Below are 19,712 nucleotides of genomic sequence, written 5' to 3'. Positions count from 1 at the left end.
TGGTCATTGACAGTGCAGGGAGAGGAATCGCTGAAAGCCTTTCCCCGTGTTTGGAGGGTCCAAAAAAAAAAAACAACAAACAAAAAAAAAGAAAAGTGCACAGTGCTAACCACTGAACCACCAGGAAATTCCCGAATTTATGTGTTTCTATTAGTGCAAGTTGATTCAGGGCAAAAACCTAAGTAAAAGAAAAATGATCAACTTCTATAGGCTCACTGTGCCCTGTATCACCACTAAGACGTTTGTGAGCATTTACCCAGACTAGTTCCCACATGTGTGCGTGCATGTGTTGAGTGCACGCACAGGCAGGATGTTCCCAGGCCCCTCTCCCCCTGCTCCCCCCAATTTGGAGATTCACCAAAAGAACTCACTAGACTCAGTATATAGCTGTTGTCAGTTAGGATTTATTACACAGCAATGTAGACGGCGGGGAGCTGACCCCGCCAGCTCCACAGGAGCCAGCTGGAGCCCTGGGGGCCCTCCCTGGCTGGGGCAGGGGAGGGGCTTGCACCATACCGGCAGGGAACGAAGAGCAGAGGAGGCCCTGCTGCTCTACAAGGGACTAATGTAGTCCACAGAGCATGTTTAAAACAGGACCAGCATGGGAGATAAAACCATTATCCATTTTGTAATAAATAGTTAAAAAAAAGTCACCCTGGGTTGAACTTCCCAGGATGGCAGCAAGTTGTGCCCAGGATTGAGCCAAGAGGGTGTCCCAGGGCTCCACCTGTTTCCGGGGTGCAGTCTGGATTCAGGGTGGCCACAGTGGACCCTGATCGCTGCCAGGCCCCCTTGGCCTGCAGGCAGGCGCCGCATCAGTGGTCACAGGTGGGTGGCCAGGCTTTCTCAACATCAGCGTGCACGGCCTGTGGGAGCCACTCAAGGTACTCGGTCAGCAGGTCTGCAGAGAAGAGAGGGAGGGCGGTCAGAGTGGCTGTGTGCCCGCCTACCAGTTGCAGGGCAGACCCTCCCACCAGCCCCAGGTCCCCTGGGTGGCCCCATCCCATCTTCCCCTCAACCCTCCTGCTGTGGGACACCCGCCCTGATCAGGCTTACATTTGGGGTTTTTGCTCCAAGCCACCAGCAAGGCATCTCGGCAGTTGGCTTTCTTGGCAACAAGGGCTCTCAGGAGGCTCTCTGTCCTGGGCTGCAGCCTGTGGATGGGATGCAGGACATGGGGCCTCTTCAAGTCCACTGCCAGGCCAGCCCCGCCCATGAGGTCTCCTTCCCCTCCTCTCACTAGGGGTGCCGGGTGCATGAAAGGATCTAGACTCCATCACCTCCTACCACTTGCCTCTGATCCACCCACCCAGGCTGCTTCTGTACTTGCTGCTCGTCCCATTTAGAACCTTCCTCCAGACCTCTGCCTGCCTCACAGCCCTGCCTCCCCTGAACCTGCTCAGTCAGGCTTTCCTTTTCTTTCCCTGCCTGGTGCCTCATCCCCACGTCCTGCTCTGTCCCTTCGTGGCTGGGCCACCACCTGCCCCTTGTACTAGTTGTTCAACCTCCCTGCACTGGAACATCGCACAGGACATGGTCGTGGCTCGATCCCAGCACGAGAACACCGCTGGCACAGAGTGGATGCTCAAAACCAAGTGCTGGTGAATGACCTGGTAGGTAGGGGCTCCTGGAACCACAGCCCCATCCTGAATCCCCGGGGGGTGCAGGTGTGTGTGCCTCAAGCCCCTTGCCTGGTCTGGGGTGCCAGCCTCAGGAAGAGGGAGGCAGCTTCTTGGGACTGTTCCATGGGCAGAAAGAAGAAAAAGACAGGAGTGTGTGTGCTTAGTCGCTCAGTCGTATCTGACTGTGACCCCATGTACTATAGCTGGCCAGGTTCCTCTGTCCATGGGGATTCTCCAGGCAAGAATGCTGGAGTGGGTTGCTATTCCCTTCTCCAACTGATCTTCCCAACCTAGGGATCTAACCCAGGTTTCCCGCTTTGCAGGCGGATTCTTTATCATCTGAGCCATCAGGGAAGCCTTAAGAGAGGAGCAGGGATAAGCAGAGACCAGAAGGAAGGGCAGGAGTAAGATGGTGGGTGGGGTCGGGGTGGCTTCATGCTCAGTGGGCAGAAGCCCCCAGGGGCACAGGTGTACAGGGTGCCTCCTGCTCAGACCTGGCAGCTCTATAATAGGCTGACTTGTTTAGTCACTAAGTCATGTCTGACTCTCTGCAACCCCATGAACTGAAGCCCACTGGGTTCCTCTACGCATGGGATTCTCCAGGCAAGATTACTGAAGAGGGTAGCCATTTCCCTCTCCAGGAAATCTTCCCGACCCAGGGATTGTCTCCAGCATTGCGGGCAGATTCTTTACCACTGAGCCATCTGGGAAGCAAACAGGTTGGCTAGTATCTCCCCCAAAGACCATGTCTGCCTAGAACCTCAGTATTTAACCTTATTTGGAAGGAAGGTCTTTGTAGATGTAATTAAGACAAGGTCAAACGGGAGAGAGTGGACCCTGGATCTGATAACCTGAGAAGACACAGAGGCGAGGGAAAGCCATGGGAAGAGAGAGGGAGAGACTAGAGGAATGTGGTGGCCAAGGAGTGCCTGGAACCACGAGGGGTGGGAAGAGGCCAGGAGGATCCTCCTCTGGAGCCTTCAGAGGGAGCACAGCCCTGCTGACACCCCAACTTTGAACTTCTAACCTCCAGGACTATGAGAGAATACACGTCTGCTGCTTTAAGCCCCTCAGTGGGTAGGGATCTGTTACGGCAGCCCCAAGACACAGCTCCTCCACCACCACCTGCCTGATCTGATGCTCCCAAGGGAAGCCCATACCTGGCCCATGTCTTCAGCATCGTGCTGGGGCTGGACAGCAAACAGCCCTTGTATGAGGCCAGCTTGGGGAAGACCTGGGGAGAGATCACAGGACGGTGGGGAATCCAGGGCTCATATCCTGCCCATGGTGCCAAGGAAGAGGCCAAGGGAGTTGCTGGGCTGCCTACCTGCCCCTCCAGCAGAACCCGGGCAAAGTGTTTGTAGCAGTCAAGGCCTTCTGGAAAATCCACCTGGACGGCTGGGAGCGGCCAGCCAACGCGATCTGGAGCACAGGAGCTGGTGAGCGAGGGGCCGCGATGGATCCCCATGGCTCCCCACTCAGTCCCATCCCCACCCATCTGCAGGGTCCTGCAGCCTGGGATGACACTGCCCAGGACGCAGACACTTCCCAGGGCACACAGGATGGGGAACCACGTGTCCACTGGAGCCCAAGGCCACTGGGAAGTCACCCTGACTCACAGAACACGCTGGCCCGGTGACACAGCATCCGGCCCTTCTCGGGGCAGTAGGCGGGGGGCGGCTCCTCCAGGGGCTTGTCAAACTGGCAGTAAGAAGGCAGCAGGACTGGGATCCACTGCATGTCCACAGTCGATACACCTGGGGGCCCAGAAGATAAGGATGGGGTCTCAGCGAGGGGCTTGTGGGCTCTCCCCACACAGGTCCGGTGACACAGCTCACCAGAGCAGGGGGGTCAGGTGAGGGTCCAGCCAGTTGCACTACCTTTCATGTACATCTTGGTGGTCTCCACGATCTCCTGGTAGACCACAAACTCAGGGAGCTCCTTGAAGAGCACAGAACTGGGGTGGATGAAGACAGGATCATCGAGGAGAGGGGTCTGCAAGAGAGATGGTAGGTGGGCATGAGTCTGGGAGATACGTGAGCAGCGCGTGAGGCTGACCCCTGTGAATTCAGTTACATCCTCGGCCAGAAAAGCAGGACAGCATCCATCAAAAGACAAATGGCTATACCAGCAGGGTGTGTCCACCAATGGAGCGGGCAGCCTGCTGGGAGAGGTACAGACACAGGCCACAGTTATGACCCGCCCAAAATGGGAGACTGAGCTAAAAAAGCCAGTGTAAAAGGCTACACAGGGCAGGATCCCATTCATGGGAAACGCATTAGAAAAGCAAATCCATGTAGATGGAAAGCAGACTCAAGGGGTGGATACACCTGTGGCGGATTCATGTTGATATATGGCAAAACCAATACAATATTGTAAAGTAATTAGCCTCCAGTTAAAATAAATAAATTTAAATTAAAAAAAAAAGGGGGGGTGTGGAGATTCAGGGAAAATGTGGAGTGATACAGTGATGGGTACAGGGTGTCTTTTTTGGGGTGATAAAAATGTTTTGAAATTAACTACGGTAATGGTTACACAACTCTGTGAATAGACCAGAAACCTCTGAATTGTACATTTTACAGTGGCGAGTATGGGATGTGCTTTCTGTCTCTGTTCAATGAAGCTGGGGGGAAGCTCACGCCCAAAGGGAGAAGCGGCTGCATTGTCATTTCACCTTGGTCCTAGGTGGGAACTTTCCCAGGGACGGTGGGACCAGTGACCAAGGACGAGAGGCCCACCCAGAGCCAAGGGTCCCCCCAGCTGCCGCTCACAGGCATCCTGACACTGTCCAGGGCCAGGTGTCTTAAGCGCCCAGGCTGCTAGGACACGAGACAGATGGGAGGATGAGGAGGGCAGGGGCCCTAGGCACGACTGCCCTGCTGGCCATTCCCGAGACAGCGGCAAACCTTGTAGGCATTCTTCCACTTGTCGTCCACCAGGTCCTCGCTCTGGACTTTGCGGGCCAGGTGGTCACCCAGGCCGGCTGTCACAATCTGCCGCAGGTAGGTCACCTGGTCCTCATTAGGCGGCTGCATCTTAGGGTCCACGAAGAGCCCGGCCTCAGGGCACATGGTGTTGGCTGAGAGGGGAGCCAGTTGTCAGTGCAGCCGGGCCGGGGGCTGGCTCTGCCTGGCCTCAGCCACTTGTGTATCTAGGCCCCTGTGCACAGAGCTTGCCGGGAGACAAGGCCCCCAGTGGGACAGAAACAGCTGCTCACACGTCTGCTCCTTCCTTGGGACAAAACCCCAGTTTCCTTGTGGGCAGCAGACTATGCTGAGACAGCCTACACCCGCCTCCCTGTCGGCCTCGGGGCAGGGAGCACACCCACCCAGGAAACCCAGTGCACGGGCCATGCTCTCTGAGAAGGACAATGTGGAGACAGACCATCTCTCCCGAGTGCCCTGTGCTGCAAGGCCCTGGCGTGAGACCCAGGGCGAGGCTTCCTCCTTCCACATAAGAAGGATCTGAAGCCCACTGTGCAGCAGGGAGGAGATGGGGCTTTGGGCCTTGCTGTTTGCGTGGGAGGGAGCAGAAGGGTGAAAACAAGAAGGACCAGGAAGGCAGGAGGGAAGAGTGGGCTTGTGGATCTTAGTTCCCTGACCAGGGATGGAACCTGCACCCCTTGCAGCGGAAGCCCCAAGTCCTAACTGCTGGACTGCCAGGGAATTCAAGGGCTTTCTGTTATGAGGTTTGCAATGTAAATCTGTCTTCTCTAGAAAACCTTCAGTGAAACCCATGTTGTTTAACTTAAAAAAGAAAGAAGAAGAAGGAAAAAAGGGGAAGGAAGCAGATCCCTGGGCTGGACAAAGATCTGCCACCCACGCCAGGCCCTGATGTGGCTTCAAACAGGTCTGGTCCTCACCGTTCAGACTAAAGGGGGGTGGAAAGTGGAGGGCTGAACCGCCACCTGCTCCCCAACTTCAACAAGAGGGGCCCCTTCCACTGCTGGAGAAACAAACCAGGATTGGACCCTACTTGAGAGCAGAGACCCCTGGATGTGGCCACTGGGCAGGAGGTGCAGCCAGCAGCTGGTCCACACTAGACCTGGGACAGAGGGCAATGAGAGGGACATCATCAAGGAAAAGATGAGATAGACAGACAACCTGATGAGAGAGGGTCCACGTATCACTGCCCTGCTTGTGTGTGTGTCCTCAGAGGATCACAGAAGTGCCGCACACTATAGTAAATTTTACTGAAAATGTGAATCCGCAAATACTGAATCTATGCATAATGAGAACCGACTATATGTAGATGACATGGCTCAGAATGTCAACAGGGTCAAGTTCTCTGCCGGGGGTTGCCCAAGGATGGGAGGAGGCCGGAGGGTGGGGGGTACCTGCGGTGGTCAGCTGGCCCCGCAGGCGCCGGATCTCCATCATGGCCTTGTACCGCAGTCCGTTGGCCTCGCAGAACTGGGGTGAGCAGCCTGCGTACTCGCAGGCTCCCACGGCGCCTGTGCAAAGAGGAGGGGAGCGCTTGCTTGGTGCCCCACCCCACCCTCCCACCCTCCCCACCACCCCCAGGCCACGCCCACGTTGGGCACTCACCCAGCAGTACCATGAGGTCTCCAAGCTTCAGAGAAGCTCCTTGCCCTGCCCAGATCCTCTTCATCTGAGCCACGCGGGCCCGCTTGCCCTTCAGTCTGGCGAGCTCCTCGTCACTGGCAGCTGGCCTATGAGCACACGCCACTTGGGCTTTTTGCCCTGATGCTTGGGCCACAGGGGCAGGGGACCTGCCAGTTACTCAGAGAGGGCCCAGAAAATGCCTCGTGGGGTCTCTGATCACCATGATCGTGGTCTTGGGAATTCCCTGGAGGACCAGTGGTTATGACTCTAGGTTTCCACTGCAGGGGGCACAGGTTCGTTCGATCCCTGGTCAGGCAACTAAGATCCTACAAGCCTTGTGGCAGGGCAAAAATAAAAAACAAACCACGCCCCCCCTACCCCCCAACCCAGAGATCTGTAAAGACTGGAACACTGGCAGGGCGCAGGGAGGATGCAGATTTCATATAAGACCACTCACTGAGTCAGTTATGCCCCAGGAGGCTGGATTTCACAGCATTGCTCAGCCCATGGTGGGCTCCCCCCACCCACGCACCCCGATCCCTGAATGCCCGTCCCACAGCCCCCCACCTGTCCAGCTCCTCGAAGAGCTCCCGGACGGTCATGGCGGCCACAATGGTGATGGTGTAGGGCAGGCAGCCATGTTGCCTGCTCAGAGCCAGCATCTTGGCGTAGCGTGGCGCCACAGGGAATGTGGCCATGGTCCTGCCCAGCTCGGTGATGGGGCAGCTCAGCCGGGACCTCTGCAGCTGCTTCACCCTGGAGGATGGAGGGTCAGCTCGGAGATGGGTCAGAGCCGAGAATGGGGCAGGAGCTGGGCTCCCCTCTTCCCTCAAGTCCCTCCCCTACCTTTCTGTTTTTGGGGGAGCCTGCAGGGCACCCAGTGCAATCAGCAGCTCCTCAGCAGCGATGAGGGCCTCCACGGACGGGGGTGTTGGAAAGGGGAAGTTGATGACCTAGGACACAGGGAGCCATGGTGGGAGACATGTGAACGCAGTGGAGGGCTGGAGGAGGGGGCGAGGGCAGGTCTGGTAAGGGGATGGGGCTCCCACTGCCTACCCTCCAAGCACCACTCATGCTCAGAACATGGGACATGGGGGCCTGGGCACACTCAAAGTCCCTGTGCCGGGGGAACCCCAAAGGCCCTCTTTGTTCATTCATTCACATCATCTCTTACTCAAGAGCATGTACTGAGCACTTCATGTGCACCAGGGGCTGTTCCTGGTGACAGAGGTTGATAAAACAAGACAAGGGCTGAATGGGGATATTGGGATTGACATGGAAACACTACTGATACTATGCATAAAATAGCTAACTAACAAAAACCTACTGTATAGCAGAGGGAATCTACTCAGTGCTCTGTGGTGACCTAAATGGGAAGGAAATCCAAGCAAGAGGGGAGATACATATACATATAGTTGATTCACTTTGCTGTACAGCAGAAATAAACACAGCACTGTAAAGCAACTACACGCCAATAAAAACAAAATGAAAAAAATAATAAAAACAAGACAAGGGCTCTGGCCCCACTGAGCTTTCATTCCAGATGAACAGTGAGTATACATGTGAATAAACAGTCTCACGGGAGAAAATGTGCCCAGACAATGTGATGATCAGGGCACAGAGTGACCGGCCTCAGGGATCGCCTGAGGGTTGCTTAGAAAGAGTGACCAACTCAAAACCAGTGCTCAAATAAATAGTTGTACACAAATGTTCATGGCAGCATTAGTTGTAGGAGCCAAAAGGTGAGAACAATCCAAATGTCCATCAACAGGTTCTTTGACAGTGAAAAAAAAACCCAAACATACTAATGTAATGAAAAGCATGATCCTCTCTTTTATGATGTTATCTTACTGTGAATTAAGCTGATTGATAAACGAATTTTAAATTGGCTAAAACAAACAAACAAAAATCCACAACGTTGACTGAAAGAAGTCAGATAAGAAAGAATAAGTATCAAAGGATTCTATTTTTATGAAATGTCCAAAATGTAAATTCCACAGAGATTAAAAAGTAGACTCATGGTTGCCAGGGGCTTAAGGGAGGAAGGCTTGAGAGTGACAGCTGATGTGGAGGGGGTTTCTCTGCCTACACCACCCCTCTGGGAGCAGGGGAGAGGCGAGTGACCCTTCCCTTAGAGGACCAAGTGGGCAGAACATCCCTTGAGCCGCAAGGTCACTGACCGCCCTCTCCTTAGAAGGCACAGTACTGGGAAGGTGGGGGTCTCACAAGAGACCACCAGGGAGGGGCTGGGTGAGCACCACAAGGCTCAGCTCTCAGGGCCACAGGGAATGGGGAACAGCCCAGGAAAGAGGAACAGCCCATGAGGGGGCTCAGGCTGCCCAAGAACACCAGCCTGAACCCTGGGACAATGGCAGGTCAGTGGCGCGAGGGCAGGGCTGTGGCTACAACTGACCTTTTCGATGTTGAGAGCTTTCATCTGAAGGATCAAATCCTCCACCGGCCTCCGGGTGATTTCAGGAGGGGGGTACTTCTCAAAGTCACCGAAAACCGCAGATGAGTAGAGTCTGAGCAGAGGGAAGCATCAGAGATTTAAAAAAAAATGAAGTAAAAAAAGAGACTCAGCCAAACTACCTGGGATTGAATCTTGACTCCACCACCTTACTAGGCAAGGTATTTACCCTCTTCCTGCCTCACTTGCCTTACCTGTGAGATGGGCTAACACAGCAGCTACCCCATCGAGACTGGGAAAGATACTTTATTATTTAAAATTATTATTTATTTATTTGGCTGAGGCGTGCAACATGTGGGATCCTAGTTCCCTGACCAGGGATCGAACCTGCGGTCCCTGCACTGGGAGTGTGGTGTCTTACCACTGAACCACTAGGGAAGTCCCCAGTGAAGATACTTTAGGTGTCACACAGAGTGTTTAGAACTGTGCCTGGCACATGGCACTCAACTACTTTATTTCTTACTACTTTTCTTTGAATAGTTTCTCAATTTTCTTTCTTTTTTTTTTTTTGTAATTTAAAGCAAGGTTGAAAAGAATGGTGTGAAGTTAGTTATTGGGAAAAAAAAAAACCAGCACATAAACTGGGAGAAAATTATCTGCCAATGATACCTCTGACAAGGATCTAACATCAGGATCATCAGGGAATACTTACAACTCACCAATCAAAAGATAGACAGGACTGAAAAATAAACAACATGTACAAATGGCCTATAAGCATGTGAAAAGATGCTCACTGTCATTAGAGAAATGGAAACCAAGACCACCGCGAGATACCACCTTGTACTTTCATTTTCATGAAGTGGAAAATAGCAAGCATTGGAGAGACGTGGAGAAATTAGAACCTTCACACACTGCTGGTGGGAATATAAAATGGGGTGCCTGCTGCAGAAACAGTCTGGCGTGTTCCTCAAAATGTCAGCATCACCACATAACTGTGAGATTCTACTCCCTAGGTATTTACCCGAGAGACATGGAAACAGACATTCAAATACTTGTACATGAGTGTTCACAGCGGCACAATTCACAAGGGCCAAAATGTGGATGCAATCCAAGTGTCTATCAGCTGATGAACAGACATGGGAAATGTGGTCCATCCAACGTGCAACAGAATGTTGTTCTGCCATTAAAAGCAACGAAGCACTAACACAGGCCGTGGATGAACCTTGAAAACATGATGTGGGGTGAAAGAAGTCACATACAAAAGGTGACATACCGTCTGATTTCCTTTACAGAAAATGTCCGGAATGATCAGATCCATACAGGCAGGAAGGAGAGAGTGGCTGCCAGATCCTGGGGGGTGGGGATGGTAGGGAGGTGTGGGGAGAAACTGATTACTGGGTATTGGGTTTCTTTTGCAGTGATGAGAATATGTGAAAATGAACAGTAGTGGGACTTCTCTGGTGGTGCAGTGCCTAAGGCTCCACACGCCCAGTACAGGGGGCCCAGGTTCACTCTCTGGTCAGGGAACTACATCCGACACGCCACAACGAAGACCCGGAACAGCAAAATAAATAAGTAAAAATACATTTTTTTAAAAAGAAAATAGTGGTGATGGTTGTACAACTCTGAATATATTAAAATCCACAGAACTGCACATTTCAAAATGGTGAGCTTTATGCTATGGGAATCTGATGTCAATAAAGCTATTAATAAAATAAAAACAAAGGTGCTAATAAACACAGGGCCTGCTATCAGTAGCAGAATAATGAATAATGAAGTGCCTGAAAGCCAACAGGAAAGGGTGTGTGGACCCCAAGGAAGGACAGTCTCCAGTGGGACATGGGACCCCCTTTCCCCGGACGAGGGTGGGTGACCAGTGCACAGTAGCCCAAGGACACTGGGGGACCCCAGGGAGCCCCACCTGTAGCAGTGGCCAGGCTCTGTCCGGCCCGCGCGGCCCGCCCGCTGATCAGCTGAGGCCTGGGAGACCCAGGTGACGCAGAAGGAGGACACGCCAGTGACACGGTCGTAGTGCCGCTTCTTGACCTTTCCACAGTCTACCACGTACTTGATGCCCGGGATGGTCAGGGACGTCTCGGCTACGTTGGTGGCCACGACACACAGCCGTGTCCCCTCTGGGGGAGGTTGGAAGACCTAGGATGGACGGGAGGGTGGCAGCAAGAAAACTGATCACCGTCTCGCCAGTCAGGGAAGAAATCATGGGACTGAGGTCAGAGGAAGTCAGCAGGCAGGGCAGGGCCCGGAGGTGACGAGGTTGATAGGTTCTCTCCTTGCCTACAGCCACTGCTCCCAAACTGAACGTGGGCATGCTCTCCAAGTAGGAGACCCCAAGACCCTTTCAAAAGCCTGGAGTGTTGATCTAACAGCTGATGGGGAGGTGACCCAGGGCCTGACCCGCCCCCATCTCAACATCCTAGGAACCCCTGCTGGGCATCCATTCCAGGGCCCACCCGGTTACCTGCGCCTGCTTCTCCGGGGCCAGCAGCGAGTACAGAGGGAGCACGTGAAGGGGGAGAGAGGCATCGGGCTGCTCACCTGCAGGGGCAGCAGAGGTCGGCTGTATCTTGTGCCCCTAGCTCCTGGCACCCCTGCCTGCTCTGCCAGAGAGGCTCCCCTGCAGCTCCACTGCCAGGGCTCAACCCCGGGCACTGGCAGAGAGGGTGGGCACACTGCAGTCTCTCCTCGGAAAAGCCCCTAGTCCTGCATGGGGATCCCCAAGGGCTTGATCTCAGCCTCTCTAACCCCCCACTGCCTGCAAAGCCGAGCCTGGGAGCGTCGCCCCCATGACAACCAGCACAAGAGATATTTGAAGGCCTCCTCTGTGCTCCGTGGTTTCAGGAGCTCAGGAGACAGCAAAGGGTGGAGCAGGCAGAAACCCCAGCTCCCCTGCGGGTCGTGCCCAGGGAGGATTCCTCGCTCGACCCCAGCCCGTGCAGCAGGAACCAGCCGAGTCCCTGCCAGGTCCCACCTCCATCCGCTCCGTGGTCCCCTAAGTCCAGGTCCAGGTCAGAGCCCAGGGCCTCCTCCTCCTCGTCGTCCATTTCTGCCTCCCTATCCTCATCGCCTTCGCCCGCTGGCAGCACCGAGTAACTGTCCAAGCTGATCTGCGGCAGGGTCTATGGTAAACAAGACGTCGGCATGGAGGGCTGCAGGTGGCCCTACGTGGACACTGGTGTCACGAGCAGAGTCCGAGGCCACATGACCCCAGGCTGGTCACGTGCTACCCCTGCCTCAGTGTCATCTGGGAGTCAGGGGTGGTCACAGGACTGCTTGCAGGGCTGCCCTGAGGACGCAGAGCTAACACACGTGAAGCCCTGAGACCACTGCCTAGCACGGTGTAGAAGCAATAGTGAAGTCTTGCAAATGCCCTGGGGTGAAAGTCCCCAGTGCCCGGCTCGCCCACCCCCAGCTCTCCAGCAAACCCCAAGGGCCGCTTTCTCTGTCCCACCCACCCTGGGCATTTCTGCAGGCCCTGCTCAAGGCCCCAGGGCTGGGCCTTCCAGAAGCTTCCTCCCAGCCCCCAGCATAGGGAGCCTGGAATGTGAAATCCCAGCCCACCCTCCAGGCCCTGAAGCGGCACCAGCCAACCACTCTCTCTTCAGCAAGAAGGTTCTAGATCCCTGCTGCCCAACAAGGTCACCAGCAGCCCTGGGGGCCCACTGGACACCTGAAAAGTATCTAAAATGACCAAGGAATTGAATCTTAATTTTATTTGGGTTTTCTTCTGGCTATGCTGTGTGGCTTGCAGGATCTTAGCTTCCTGACCAGGGACTGAACCCAGGCTCTCAGTAGTTAAAATACTGAATCCAAACCACTGAATCACCAGGGAACGCCCTTATGTGGTTTTAATTAACTTTACATCTGTGCAGGTGCACAGGGCTGGTGCCTACCACGCGGACAAGGCAGCTTCAGAGTCTGGGCTGCCTTTTCTGGCCTCTACGTACCATGGCCTGGGCCTTCTTCGCCCGTGCCCGTGACTTCTTAAACCTCCTTGTTTCTTCTACTGAATCTCTTTGATCGTCCTTTTCTGGGAAAAGATGAACCAATTAGGAAGAAAGATATCTCCAGGCTCATGCCAGGTAAGCAGGATCCATCATTCACTGTCCAGGGTCACTGATCACCATTCACGGGGAAGGGAGGGCAAGCAAGGGACTGGCTCCTTTAGGGAGGCTCCGAAGGCCAGGCCGCCTGCCCCCAGCCTCTTGGGTGATGGGCTTGCACTTGGGGTTACCTGGGGGCCTGTGTCTGGTGAGGGGGAAGGCTCTTCTCAGCCTGCGGCACAGCGCGTGCACCTCCGCCTGCCCCGTGAGGAACACCAGGATGCCGCCTGCAGGGAGAACCAGACCCGCCGTGACCCGCTTGTTCACGTGGCAGACGTGGCCTTGGTGATGACCATGTGCCAGGCCCTCATCTGAGAGCTGGGGCGCAAGGAAGTGCTGGTCAAATCAAGGCTGCAGAGGCCCACACGAGCAACAGGATGAGCTGGGACAAGGAGCTAAACCTATACCATGGAAACAGGCATTGAATTCCTGGACATGAGCACTGGGAAAGCAGGTCTACTCCCAGGAAGTGGGCGCAACCCAAGTATCCATCACCTGGTAAATGGATAAATGGAACTATCAGAGTATGTGTCATGGGGATGTGGCGAGAACTGTGAGGGTGGGGGTCAGGAGGGACACTCAGGTGAAACACACCTGTCCACTTGCTCTGTGTCTGTGGGGACAAAAGGCACTCACAGCCCCACTGTCTGGTTAGTCCCTGAAGCCTTGCAATCCTTGGGGCAGAACAAGGCAGGGCAGGTGCGGTGAGTGCCCTGGGACCATTGCAGACACTGTGGTACAGAGAGGCCAAGTGCTACCCCGAGCCCCCACTGCCTGCACCCCTGGGTCTGGAAGGGGAGGACCCCCCGCCCCAGCCCACCAGGGTCTCACCTGCGGGCAGCATGCGATGGATCTTGCAGACCTTCCGGAAGCACTCCCCGCTGTAGTCTTCCAGTGGCGTCCGCTTGTTGAAATGCACTGTCACCGGGAACTGCCGGGACTCGACCTACCGGGAGGCATGGGGTCAGGGGTGGGGGATGACCTGAGCCAGGCCTGAGCCCTCCCCCTTCCCTGAACTCTGACCATGAAGGCTGCTACCATCCCAACCCTCAGGCAATCCCAAGCTCTGCTGTGGCTGACAGAGGGGCCCTCCTCCCCCCGGCAGCCCTGAGACCCTGGCCTGGATGGTACCTTGATGACCGGGGGTGGCTGGGTGAAGAGCCGCTGGTTCTGGGTGAAGTCCTCCACTCGCAGCGTGGCCGACATGATGAGCAGCTTCAGCGGCAGGTGCCTCTGGGGAACGAGAGACCGGGGACCCATGGCCACCCGGGGCCAGGAACACTGATGGCAGGGTCAGGGGAGACTTCTGCCCTCTGGGGAACAAGAGACTGGGGACCCACGGCCACCTGGGGCCAGGAAAACTGACGGCAGGGTCGGGGGAGACTTCTGCCCGCCTGGTCTCATCTCCAGCCCCACAAACCTGCTCCTCAGCCCCTCTTCTGGATGCCAAAGATCCAAGAAAAAGTTGAAGTGGATGGTAGTGGCCTGTTAAAGGAGCCCTTAAGATCCCCCCTGAGGGACTTCCCTGGTGGTCCAGTGGTTAGGACTCAGCACTTCTACTGCTGAGGACCGGGGTTCAATCCCTGGTCGGGGAACTAAGCAGTGTGTCATGGGAAAAAACAAAGGCTTAAAAAAAAAGATTCCCGAGTAAGCTCTGATGACGTTAGGCGAGACAGGAGGGCTTAGCTTGGGGTCCACCCCACACACGGGAACAGTGGGTATGGCTGCTGTCAGCCCCCGCCCGACATCATGACTGTCTGTCTGTCCCCAAAATGGACAAGGAGGTGCAGCCTGACTCAGGGATGGGTGCAGTGGGTGTGCCTGGTTTTCAGCCTCCTCAGCAGCACCTGCTGTGCCCCCCGTGGTGGGCTCTGCTCTCAAGCCTGTGGAAGCTGTCTTCTGAAGCTTGTAAACTGCAAACCCTGGAAGTTCAGTGTCTTTGGTAAACAAAAGCCAAGGTGAGAGGCACAGTGTAGACCAAAGGTTCTGCCTCCTCCCCAACACAACCTCTTCTGTGTGGCCCCAGCACATGCACCTCTATGACCCCATGCGTCTCCTGTTCTTCCCACCTCACTCGCTCTGCTCTGCCACCCTCAGCTGCCTGACCATCCTCAATGCACAAATCAAGACCACAGTGAGATGCTGCTAGAATGGCTGAGGACTAAAAACATGCAAAATGTCAAGTGTGGGTGAGGATGTGGAAGGCAGCCTGTACATCGTGGGCGAGAACACGGGAGGCGTGACCACTGCAGAAGCCAGTCTGGAGCGGCTCAGATGATTACATGAGGAGCCCCTGTGGGACCTGGCAACCCTGCTCCTGGGACAGGCCCAAGAGAAAGAAAACGGCCCTTGGACAGACATTCACGAGAGATGGAAAGTGGGAAGAGCCCAAGTCTCCAACAGTAGATGAATGGGTATGTGAAATGTGGTCCAGCCACACAATGGATGATGATTCGGCCATAAAAAGGAATGAAGCACTGACATACGCGACAATGGGGATAAACTCTGAAAATGTGCCAAGTGAAAGAAGCCAACCACAGAAGGCCACGCGCTGGGACCGCCCTGGTGGTCCAGTGGCCAAGGCTCTGTGCTCCCAATGCAGGGGTCTGGGTTTGGACCCTGATCAGGGAACTGGACGCTGCACACTGCAACCAAGAGCAGAGATCTTGCATGCCACAACTGTGACCTGGTGAGCCAAATAAATAAAGTTTTTAAAAAAACACGCATATTGTGTGATTTCATTTATGTGAAACATATGGAATAGATAAATCCACAGAGATGGGAAATAGACTATGGATACCTTGAGATGGGAGAGTGGGGGAGGACCATGGAGATAGCTAACAGGTTTCTTTTCAGGGTGATGAAAATATTTTAAAGTTGACTGCAGTGATGGCATATAACTCTGAATATGCTAAAACCCACTGAATTGTACACATTAAATGCATCAATTACATAAAGTTAACAAAAAAAACCCCAAAATGAAAACCCGACACAAGCCCTACACCTGCCCCAGGGCCTTTGTGCCTGCTTTTCTTGACATTTAGAATCTCCTCCTCTCAGCAGCTGCTTCTCATTCCTTCCCTTCCTCCAACCCCCCCACTCAAAGGCCACACTCTCTGAGAGTCTCATCACACTACCAACCCTCTACCTTCTGCCTGATTTTGCTCTCTCTTCCTGGTTTTGTCCACCGGGAATTCACAGGCTTCTGAGTGGCTTACTGCCAATTGCCTTCACTAAAATGGAAACCCCATGAGGGCAGGAACTTCTGTCTTGTTCACTGACAGCCCTGCACACAGCACACACAGAACTGATGTCTGATGACAAAGGTTCTGCACTTCTAAGAAGGGGGTATGAAAAAGCATCAACTTCTCAGTGGGACTGGCGGGAACTGTTCCATGGCACCCCATCCTAGCACAGCATCCCTTTGACGACCATCCCTGCCCAATCGAGGGAGGGGGCAGGTGGAGGGAAAAGTTGACCCCAAGCCGGGCGCAGGGTGTCTCACAGCACATGGAGTATATGGGCTTGGTGGCTGGCCCCACCAGTTCTGTGGATTTCAAAGACCTGGCTGGTGTCTTAAAGCCAGATGCAGTGGGGTCTGGCTAAGTGCATGCATGCTCAATCATGTCCAACTCTTTGTAGCCCCATGGACTATAGCCCGCCAGGCTCCTCTGTCCATTGAATACTGGAGTGGGTTGCCATTTCCTTCTCCAAAGGATCATCCTGACCCAGGGATCAAACCTGCATCTCCTGCATTGGCAAGTGGGTTCTTTACCACTCAGCCAGCCGGGAAGCCCACAGTGTCGCCTGGCCCACCGTGAACTCTTTGCTTGAGCCTCTTGCTCTGACAGAGGGAAAAGTAACAGATGACGAGGAGGCTGAACCTAGGGTTGGAATCTGTTTACACCAAGACCCAGAGCCCCGGCTCCTGGCCTGGAGGAGGCTGTTCTAGGAGACCCTCTCACAGCAGCAGTCCGGGTGTGGATGGGGGTGGGCTGAGTGGGCCTCGGGGTCCCCCGGCACCTCCCGCCTACCTTCTCCCGGAGACACACAATGCGGGACAGGAGGCCGATGAGGATGTCAGTGTACACGCTCCTCTCGTGGGCCTCGTCGATGATCACCACCTTGTACTTCAGCAGCAGGAAGTCCTAGGGAGGAGTGGGGAGGAGGTCCAGGGATGAGGACGGCCACCTGGGCTGGAGCACCCCAGGATGAGTGTGCCTCCCAAAGCACCCACTCAATGAACCCCTTTGGTAGCTGGCACGGATTCAAGAGCACTTGGCCTGCAGGAGGTCGTCGCCTATGACCCCAGGCCTACTTCTTCATCTGTAAAATGGGACAAGAGGACCCATCTCAAGAGGTCATGGAGAAGTTTCGATGACAATTACTGTTTGTAAAGCAGACAACACAGAGCCTGGGGCCTGGCAGAGAAACTGCTAGAGAAAAGGCAGCTGTGATCTATTAGAGCCGAGCTACCAATGCGGGTGGTGGGGAGGCAGGCAGGAAACAGGGACCAGGGGATGTTGGGCGGGGACCAGGGCAGCACACGCCACACAGACAGGGGCCATCAGACCCCAAAACACACTCACAGCCGCCTTCACAGTGATCTTGGCTGGCCTCGAGGCAGAGGAGGCAGGAGTCACCTCTGCCCTCCCCAGAGACCCCTGCCCAGGGGAACCTCAGCCAGCCAGTGGGTAGTAGTGTGCTTTTGGCTAATGCATAAAGTCTGTGAACCAAACTGCAACAAACATACAAGCTCACATGTAATGAACACCTATTAGGTGTTCTGCTAAAGTGCCTTCATGCTTCACATGATTTAAAGCAATTAGGAGGAAAGTACCAGCTTGCAGATCAAGAAACCAAGGCCCAGAGAGGTTAAGTAACTTATTCAAGGTGACACAGCAACACAACAGTAAATGCAGTGCTTTGCCAAAATTTGTCACGCTGGCTGCTCACACCCTGGGTGACATCCTATCTTCCCACCCTTACGCTTAGCAGCCTTGCTCTGTGACATGAGAAAAGCAACCAACCTTCTGGATTTCCTTGAGCAAGACACCATCAGTCATGAACTTGATTCTGGTCTCTTCGGTCACGTTTCCTTCATATCGGATCTGGTAGGAGACGACCCTGCAGGCACAAGCTACGGATCAGTCCCCTAGAGCTGCGGCTGCTTGGGGTGGTGGCTACTCCAAGGAGACCAGCAGAGCAGGCCTGGTCCCTCTAGGCAGGCGGCTAAGGGTAGGGCCCACCAGCTCACCTACTAAGGCCCAGACACTGAGCCACTCTGCCTCCCTCTCTAGGACCCTGGCCTCCAGTGTGAGGGGTGAGGGGAACTCACAGACAAGTCCAGAGCATATTAATCACACATGCACACAGATCTTGGCTGGAGCCTGATGTAAACAATCAACTCTAAACACTTTTTAGGAGGCAATCCAGGAAATGGGAACACAGAAGGAACACACTCAGGAGTTAGGACATACTTTTTAGTGATGGTTACAGTACTACAATTATGTTTATAGTTGTCTTTAAAAAAAAAAGTTACAGGGAATTTCCTGGTGGTCCTAGGGCTTCCCTGGTGGCTCAGACGGTAAAGAGTCCACCTGCAATGCAGGAGACCCGGGTTCAGTCCCTGGGTTGGGAAGATCCCCTGGAGGAGTGCATGGCAACCCATTCCAGTATTCTTGCCTGGAGAATCCCCATGGACAGAGGAGACTGGTGGGCTATAGTCCATGGGGTCGCAAAGAGTCAGACAAGACTGAGCAACTAGGCACCCTGGTGGTCCAGTGTTTAGGACTCCGAGCTTCCACTGCAGGGGCCCAGGTTCAGTCCTCAGTTGGGAAACTAAGATCCCCAAGCTACGAGGGGCAGCCAAAAACAAACAAAAATCCCCAAAACAGTCTTGATCTTTCAGACCTACACGATGAAATACTGAGGCTGAGATGATAAGACATCTGAAACTTGCTCCCCAAGAACTGAGGGAGAGCATGGGGCACAGATGAAACAGAGCTGGTCACGAGGTGACAATTCCTGAAACCGGGTCTCGGGTACCTGGGGGCTCGTTATACTAGTCTTTCCACTGTGGCATGTGGTTGGAAACTTAACACTAACGAGTTAAATAAAGAGGATGAAAGAAAGTGGGGGCAGCTTTGTGTATACTATAAATTTAAAGATATGCAGTGAAATGGCATAGGAAAGATACGGACATCTGTGAACAGCCTCCAGGGTGAACGAGGGCGTGTGTCACGGCTCAGCTCGGTGGGTCTGGAGGGCCACCTTCAACCCTCCTCCAAGAAGCAGAGCACTCACCGTGGCGACAGATTCATCTCCTTGGCTACCCGCTGGGACATGGCCACGGCAGCCACTCGGCGGGGCTCCGTGACGCCAATGATGCTGTTGTCGCTGTGAGGGGGAGAACACAGGGCTGAATTTCAGGCAGGAAGGAGCTGACCCAGCAGGCCCGAGGCTGCTGTCCCTACAAATGTCCCTGGCTGGTGTCTGGGATCCTGGATTTCAGGGGGGCTCCCACCTCTCCCTGATGGATAAGAGGGGCTCCCTGGGCCTGGACCGTCTGTACAAACTACATGGTTCATGCTGACAACTGCTTTCCTTCAGGGAGTCTAGAATTTGGCAGGTACCAGGCAGAGAGTACCCACGTGACCAACCCCCAACGAAGAACCCTGGGTGCTGAGTGTCTACAGGCATCCTGGTAAAGGACACTCATACGTGTTATCACAACTCGTTGCTGGGGGAATGAAGCACGTCCTGTGTGACCGCCCAGGAGAGGGCTCTGGGAGGCTGCGCCTGGTTCCCCCAGACTTCACCCCACGTGCCTTCCTCCTTTGCTGATGGAACATTGTGTCCTTCACTGTAGGACCTGGAGTCTTCCAAGAAAATTGCTGACTTGGGGGCGGTCTTGGGGACCTCAACATACACGGGTCAAAAGGGCTAACAGGAGACGACACACCGCCGCTCTCACTAGGAACTGATCTAAGTG

The 19,712-nt window shown here is 54.4% G+C and overlaps 1 protein-coding gene and 1 non-coding gene across 3 annotated transcripts in view; one reads left to right on the top strand and one right to left on the bottom strand.

Moving 5' to 3' along the window:
- Positions 1 to 384: 384 nt before the first annotated feature.
- Positions 385 to 19,712, bottom strand: part of DHX37 (DEAH-box helicase 37) — a 30,753-nt gene continuing 11,425 nt past the window's right edge. The window contains exons 6-27 of one of the 2 annotated variants that reach the window (XR_011561141.1): positions 19,025 to 19,117; positions 17,749 to 17,845; positions 16,753 to 16,866; positions 13,850 to 13,951; positions 13,550 to 13,664; positions 12,850 to 12,945; positions 12,563 to 12,645; positions 11,587 to 11,734; positions 11,077 to 11,153; positions 10,519 to 10,751; positions 8,601 to 8,712; positions 7,034 to 7,140; positions 6,755 to 6,943; positions 6,170 to 6,294; positions 5,959 to 6,075; positions 4,529 to 4,701; positions 3,503 to 3,617; positions 3,242 to 3,379; positions 2,950 to 3,058; positions 2,783 to 2,856; positions 1,057 to 1,154; positions 385 to 901 (exon numbers count right to left, since the gene is read on the bottom strand). Coding sequence is in view for 1 of the 2 variants with exons in the window: in XM_019977903.2 (XP_019833462.2) it covers positions 816 to 901; positions 1,057 to 1,154; positions 2,783 to 2,856; positions 2,950 to 3,044; positions 3,242 to 3,379; positions 3,503 to 3,617; positions 4,529 to 4,701; positions 5,959 to 6,075; positions 6,170 to 6,294; positions 6,755 to 6,943; positions 7,034 to 7,140; positions 8,601 to 8,712; positions 10,519 to 10,751; positions 11,077 to 11,153; positions 11,587 to 11,734; positions 12,563 to 12,645; positions 12,850 to 12,945; positions 13,550 to 13,664; positions 13,850 to 13,951; positions 16,753 to 16,866; positions 17,749 to 17,845; positions 19,025 to 19,117 (2,587 nt within the window). In the remaining variant the exon portion in view is untranslated. The remainder of the gene's footprint in view (positions 902 to 1,056; positions 1,155 to 2,782; positions 2,857 to 2,949; positions 3,059 to 3,241; positions 3,380 to 3,502; positions 3,618 to 4,528; positions 4,702 to 5,958; positions 6,076 to 6,169; positions 6,295 to 6,754; positions 6,944 to 7,033; positions 7,141 to 8,600; positions 8,713 to 10,518; positions 10,752 to 11,076; positions 11,154 to 11,586; positions 11,735 to 12,562; positions 12,646 to 12,849; positions 12,946 to 13,549; positions 13,665 to 13,849; positions 13,952 to 16,752; positions 16,867 to 17,748; positions 17,846 to 19,024; positions 19,118 to 19,712) is intronic. The other variant, XM_019977903.2, reaches the window with a different exon arrangement.
- TRNAR-UCU (transfer RNA arginine (anticodon UCU)) lies at positions 14,241 to 14,313 on the top strand. Its single transcript has one exon. It is a non-coding gene; the product is annotated as a tRNA-Arg (tRNA).

Source organism: Bos indicus, chromosome 17 (assembly GCF_029378745.1).
Source record: "Bos indicus isolate NIAB-ARS_2022 breed Sahiwal x Tharparkar chromosome 17, NIAB-ARS_B.indTharparkar_mat_pri_1.0, whole genome shotgun sequence".
Taxonomy (NCBI): domain Eukaryota; kingdom Metazoa; phylum Chordata; class Mammalia; order Artiodactyla; family Bovidae; genus Bos; species Bos indicus.
This window is presented reverse-complemented; position numbering and strand designations above follow the sequence as displayed.